At 40.8% G+C, this 6,009-nt stretch overlaps 1 protein-coding gene across 3 annotated transcripts; it reads right to left on the reverse strand.

Moving 5' to 3' along the window:
• Positions 1–238: 238 nt before the first annotated feature.
• LOC124188136 (E3 SUMO-protein ligase ZBED1) lies at positions 239–3,991 on the reverse strand. Of its 3 annotated transcripts, none has more exons than XM_046580576.1 (5): positions 2,032–3,991; positions 1,326–1,741; positions 1,044–1,195; positions 641–957; positions 239–528 (listed from the first exon to the last, which is right to left on the reverse strand). In XM_046580576.1, the coding sequence occupies exons 1-5, from the start codon at positions 3,313–3,315 to the stop codon at positions 490–492; spliced, it is 2,208 nt and encodes a 735-aa protein (XP_046436532.1). In that variant the 5' UTR covers positions 3,316–3,991; the 3' UTR covers positions 239–489. The 3 variants fall into 3 exon arrangements, with proteins under 3 accessions (XP_046436532.1, XP_046436535.1, XP_046436533.1); XM_046580579.1 differs by having other exon boundaries at positions 625–957; positions 2,032–3,990; XM_046580577.1 differs by having other exon boundaries at positions 620–957; positions 2,032–3,989.
• Between the last annotated feature and the right edge of the window lie 2,018 nt (positions 3,992–6,009).

Genomic DNA, 6,009 nt, shown 5'->3' on the forward strand with positions numbered 1-6,009 from the left:
ACAAAAATAGATTATTCCTGTTTTATATACAATTTCACAACTGGCAAGGAGTACATGCTTAGGATATGCTACATTTAATTGTGCTTGACTGTAGATCTCTTTACATCATCCAATTAATAAGATACAATTATAAGAAGTATATGTATTTTCATAATACATATTAAAGTTCTTAGTGATAAAAATTTCGTAAATCCTGGGTCTTATCAGTATGATTAATAATGAAATAATGTAAATCGTCTACCATATTATGGAATGAATATATTCTGTTCGAATATTTGGCTACTTGTGTTTACGTTACTTTACGTATGTTTATTAGTCACACCCCAATGTTTATAAGAAATTTCGCATCTCCATTTTGATATTTTGATTCTGGTAGACGTGTTCATCAATGCCTCAAGATAACACTACTTACCTCTACCTATCGATTTAAGAAACCAATGTACAAATTTACAGCAGAAAACAGCAATTTCGCGCGTAGAGCCAACGAAATTATTTTTGAATATCTGCTTCGATCTTGTCCTCGTTTTCCTGTAGAGAACAGAAGATTTTTTCATTCCGTTAAGTTATACTTATTTTAGGGTTTACAGTTTATAAGAATTTCATGGCGACAGTTGTATACCTTACGGGAATATTTTCATACGTTATGATTGCTGTGCAAAAAAAGCAGTTTGTCAGCCAAATGTGGAGGTAGAGCTGCTCTTCTTGTGTCGTAAAGAACCTGCATATCGGCAGGTATACGGGCAGGTGGTGCACAGCAAGCAGGAACGCAATTGTATCTACGAGCTAGACGGCCGAGATTTGGACATTTTGCTGTTATTTTAGCCCACCACTGCAGAGGGCAGTAATCGAGAGGGGCTGTTGCCTCGGATTGGTACTGAACCAGTTCCAGGTCCGCCTTCTCTTCTGCTGGCATGCCAGTTTTTGTTGCACACAACCCACCGAGTAAGAGTTCCATGCCTGCAGGTTACAAATTTCAGTAACGACATTCACCAAATTGAGGTCATTAAAATTTTCAAAAATGCATAGTCTCTCAGTCCACATACCAGAGAGTCGATTTTTTTTACTGGAAGGTTCATCTTCAATTTTGGTACTCTGTTCCCCACCTTCCTCTTCTATTAATTTAGTTAGCATCTCCTTGATCGGTCCAGCTACCATATTTTTATCTTCTTCAGTGGCATACGGCAACTGTTTGAATCTGCACAATTGAAATTGAAAACTTGTTGTAATGTAAAAACGTTTGCAGAAGTTTTCTAGGTTCACACTTGTAATAGTTCCTGAAGCTGATGATAATTGGAGCAAGTGGTAGTTCATTAATAAGCATTTACCGTGGATCTAATGTGGTGGCTGTTTGCAGGAGTAATGTAACACTAGGGTCAGCATATCGATCACATAGCATATCGGATAAAGATTCCTTGAAGGAACGGGCAGTTTCACTGTCTGAATCTTTAACTTTCAAGTGGGAGGAAACGAGCTGCCACAGTAAAGGTTTTAACAGAGAAATAAGTGGCATTTTTTCTTCGCTCAGAGTCATGATCGTAACTTTAAACGGCTCAAGAACTGTAACAAGATCCTCAACTATTTTCCACTGTTCATTTGAAAGACTAACAATCTCTGGGTCCATCCCTTCCATTCCATCAAGCAGTGACGCAATTATGTTCCTCCGTAGCACCATCTGCTCCAGCATTTGATACGTTGACGTCCATACCGGAGGATAATCCATGACCATTGCATTCTCTTCGAGCTATAAGTAAATTGAAATATTGGTCAGATCCAAAGTGTCAGTGTGCTATCAACCCTTATGATAAAGTCTCAATTTCGTCAAATAAAACTTCAAACGATTAAGATTATACCAGCAAGTGTACCACAAAAAATAGCAATGCACTAGCCGTGCAGAAAATCTGAGCCGTGCATTGGGAAATTCGAGTGCTGGTGTTTTGGTAATTTTGAAACCCTGGCAAAAATAGAAAGTTTTCACAGTAGTGAGTTTCTTTAATATGGATGACTATAATAATAGAAATTTAACAATTATACCTCTAGTATTTGTTCCTGCATAAGCAAAGCAGCACAGGCAGCAGGATGACTGACTATAGCCCCAATTGCAGTTCTGCATTTGGTTAGGATTGTTGCAACCTCTGTATTCTCAAAGCAAGCCTGAGCACATACTTGCAGGGTATGAAGCAAGCATGGGACCAAAGCTAAGCCCCGAGTGGACAGAGCTGCCAATAATTCAGCTCTGGAAGTTCCTACAACTACAGCTGTGACACGATCTACTCTCAGATCCCAGTCCAGCAGTAATGAATCCACAGCAGTTCCCCATTGAGTTTCACCCCATTCTACAGGTATGTGCAAAGTCGTTAAGACTTTGCACTCCAGCGATGGCTCTCCCATATTTTGGTAATAAATTGACACAGTTGCAAAACTTTCTCCCGAAAATGATCTCCATTCTTCAATTACGAGACCAAACTCGCCGCTAACGCAAGACAAATTGGTAGCGACGGATTCTCTGAATGTGTCGTACACCTTGGGTATGATTTCATCTTCTAATTTGTTTTTACTAGGAATTTCACAAGGAGAACGAAGGGTTGCTATAAGCCTTTGGAATCCTCTGCCTTCAACGACTTCCGGCAGTTGCAGATCCATTATGATAAATTCAGCAATTGCGTCTGATACAGTCTTACCATCTATACCAGACTGTTGGATCTGGTTCTCCTCTGGCATAAGGAATGCAACATTTTGACCACTATTTCCCATCCCTGTACCGCCTTTGATCATGACCCGCAATGGCTGGCTCATACCGATGTCTTCCTCCATATTTGAAAGGCTAATGTTTGGATCTGTGACAAATTGTATGTCTCCGTCTATTTGTACGGTACCGTCTGCTGTGGTTGTATAAATATGTTGAGTGTTAGTTAGGCCAGCTTTGAGCATTCGTTTTTGAGCTCGTCGCTCTTTTGTTTCTTGCGAAAGGGTTTGGCGACGAGGAGGATTGGTTGCTTCTAGATCCATCAGCTCTTGAGCATGCTTATTTTGAAGGTGCATTCGTAAGTTACTAGTGTTACGGTTATATGCAATTTGCGTCTTGCAAAGGATGCAGACGATTTTTACTTTAGTTAAGATATCACCATCGTCCGTAGCTGGAAAACCAAAGAATTTCCAGTAAATGCTGCGCATGGACATTGGTACAACCAGCTTCTTGTATGTATAAGTATGCTTCTCTTCCATCATCTTAGCAAGGACCATTTGCATTTCATTCTTATCGTCCACTACTCCAGGTGACTTACTACTGTTCGACGCTATTATTTGTTTATTTTCCATGGTTATGTGTCCGGATGCATAATGCTAGCAATGCTCTCCCTGATATGATATAGACTGTTTACTCTATTTATAGCGTCGTATATTTCTCATATATCACCAAAATGGACGACTCCCATTGCATAATTTTCAATTAAACGATCTCCTTGTGCCAACTTCCCAACGCCTTTGTGTACCATGGGTATAACACGAATAACAAATTTACCGCGAATTTTCCGATATCTCAAATCAACTCTTCATGAATTATTTTATTGATATCGAACTTCAATTTCTCGCTGAAAAGAACGATGCCCGTACAGCTATCGACCAACGCCACGAAAGCGATGCTATCGAATTTCTACAAACCGCTACGAGATCCGCGATGTTCGTATGGAACGACGGCGCGAACTGCGGGGAGCGGGGAGAGAACTCGACAGAACCAAGACAGAACTATCTCTGTCAGAACCGTGCTCTGTTCCTGTTTCAGCGGTATAGTTACGCTAGCGAATAGGGTACTCTAGATCTATGGTAGAAATACGTTGCGAAAAAAGAGAGATCACTTGAGCCCCTTTTCTTTTGCGTCAATTTTTTGACACAATACGACACTAAGTGATTTCATTGGCCTTAACCGTTATATCCGACCAATGAAATCACTTCGTGTCGATTTGTGCCAGGACATTGACGTAATAGCGTTTTCCACTGGTTGCACTGAGTGCGCACTGGCTCGAACAGGGGGCACTCGTTCCGTGCATGCGGCGCCCGGCAGCGGGGCAAAGCTTCTGAGTGGAACACGCTGTAAATCGTATAAAGACAGACTAGCACCCGTATTCATAGTCCTTCTTTGAGGAACAAGAAATGAAGATATATATATATATATATACATATATATATATATATATATTCATTTCTTACCATCTTCACGTCGAAACCTGACGACGATAGCGCTGCTTTTGATGAAATCTAAAATATATATATATATATATACATATATATGCGTGTGTGTGTATACAAACCATAGACTTATAAAGATAGACTGAGCGCTCCTATAAGAAGCACTGAAGCTTACAAATAAAGGACAGAGATATGCCGGGAATACTGCTCTCTGTTTTCAATCGGTTTCATAGCGGGAGACAAGGGCGCAGTGGAAGTGGAACAGCTACAGATATAGGCGCATAATTTCGCCTAATTCTCCTCTACCGCCTCGATCCCTGCCGCCAATATCGTCAGAGAGAGAAAAGCGTACTCCCGGCATATTTCTGTCCTTTAAATGTTTGCTTCAAGCGGCTCATAAGAGCGCTCAGTCTATCTTTATAAGTCTATGATACAAACATAGATCGTGACCGAAATCAAATTATCCCTCACCCGTAAACGAATATCCTTGTGTCTAGTCTCCCCAACACTCGTCGGATCTTTGTGATATCAGCGCCGTTCAGTGTCAGCCAGCGCAAGCCTTATTGTACGGATTTTTGATGCCGGATAAAATGTACGAAGATCGGACGCCTTTACTCTAATCTTCATGGTATGTATAGTGGATTCCCAATTTTGTTCATTAACAAATTCCATAAGTAAATATGTTACCGGCATTATATAGAACAAATTAAAATTAAAAACAACCTTAAAATTCAAAATACATGTGATCAAACCGGGTTCGGGTACGTTTGCCACATTTTATAATCGAAACGCACAAAACCTCAGATCACTTACCACTAGATATAACTAACCACGCCGTCAACTAGCGAAAACTGCAGCTAAAGGGAGGTATATGTCGATACAACTGGTCTCTCTCACTCTGCTCTCGTGATTGGCTGACAGGAAACGTATCAACCAATCAAGTATAGAGCAAGAGAGACAAGTTGAATCGACATACCTTATACGTCTTGCTATCACTCCTCCGCCACACTTTCCGCATACGACCGCGCATAGTGTAATTTTATCCACTCAACTATAATAATATTGAAACGCTCATTGCGGTAGTGGTACCAGAGAAAGAGATCGCTCAGAGATGAAGTACGGTTTCTTTCTACTAGCTACTGTGCATGCGTGGGACCGTCTAATAATTGAAGCGATAGTCTTGGGTGTAATGAAATTGTAGCGGAGGAGCGAGAGAGAGAAGTATATGTCGGTTATCATCTGTCTTGCTCTACACCTCATTGAGTGAAAGAGACAGAGCAACCCTATTATATACATACTTATATATATATACCTATATGTATATATTAAAATTGAACCGTCGAAAAATTGGTCATATATTGTTATCTTTTTATTGACTGTTTGAAATATATATATAATCACTTCGGCCGCAGTTTCCGAGTGATTGACGGGATGAGTAGTTATCTCCAGTAATATATGCTCTAACTAGCACACATTTTGGAATATGCTCAGTATCTCTATGGAAGGATGGCGTGAGCACTGAACTCTATGTATAGAGTTCAGCGGGCGCGAGGAGCTGCATTAAAGAAATGTCCTACTGTACCGACCAATAACCATTGTACCCCCCCCCCCCCCGGCCCCGCCGCAATTTTTTAGCTTATTGAGATACTACATGATCCTGTGCACCGAGCTGAAGCCGTAATTAGAAAAAGAGAGCACAGCTGAAGCCGAACCTCTCTGTTGTACGATTGTAAAAGCAGGAAACAGCCACCAGGCGAGGAAAGCGGCAAGGCAAACGGGTTGTAACACTTGTATGAGTCATATGTGTTACCCCTGCCAAGTCACCGA

Source organism: Neodiprion fabricii, chromosome 1, assembly GCF_021155785.1.
Source record: "Neodiprion fabricii isolate iyNeoFabr1 chromosome 1, iyNeoFabr1.1, whole genome shotgun sequence".
Taxonomy (NCBI): domain Eukaryota; kingdom Metazoa; phylum Arthropoda; class Insecta; order Hymenoptera; family Diprionidae; genus Neodiprion; species Neodiprion fabricii.

What these genes read in the sequence shown, in the direction of transcription:
- LOC124188136 (XM_046580576.1), bottom strand. Translation starts at nt 3,315, where the DNA reads ATGGAAAATAAACAAATAATAGCGTCGAACAGTAGTAAGTCACCTGGA. An exon ending in TGCAGGAACAAATACTAGAG is followed by an intron (nt 1,742 to 2,031) that starts GTATAATTGTTA and finishes ATTTACTTATAG; the next exon opens with CTCGAAGAGAATGCAATGGT. An exon ending in TAAAAAAAATCGACTCTCTG is followed by an intron (nt 958 to 1,043) that starts GTATGTGGACTG and finishes TGTAACCTGCAG; the next exon opens with GCATGGAACTCTTACTCGGT.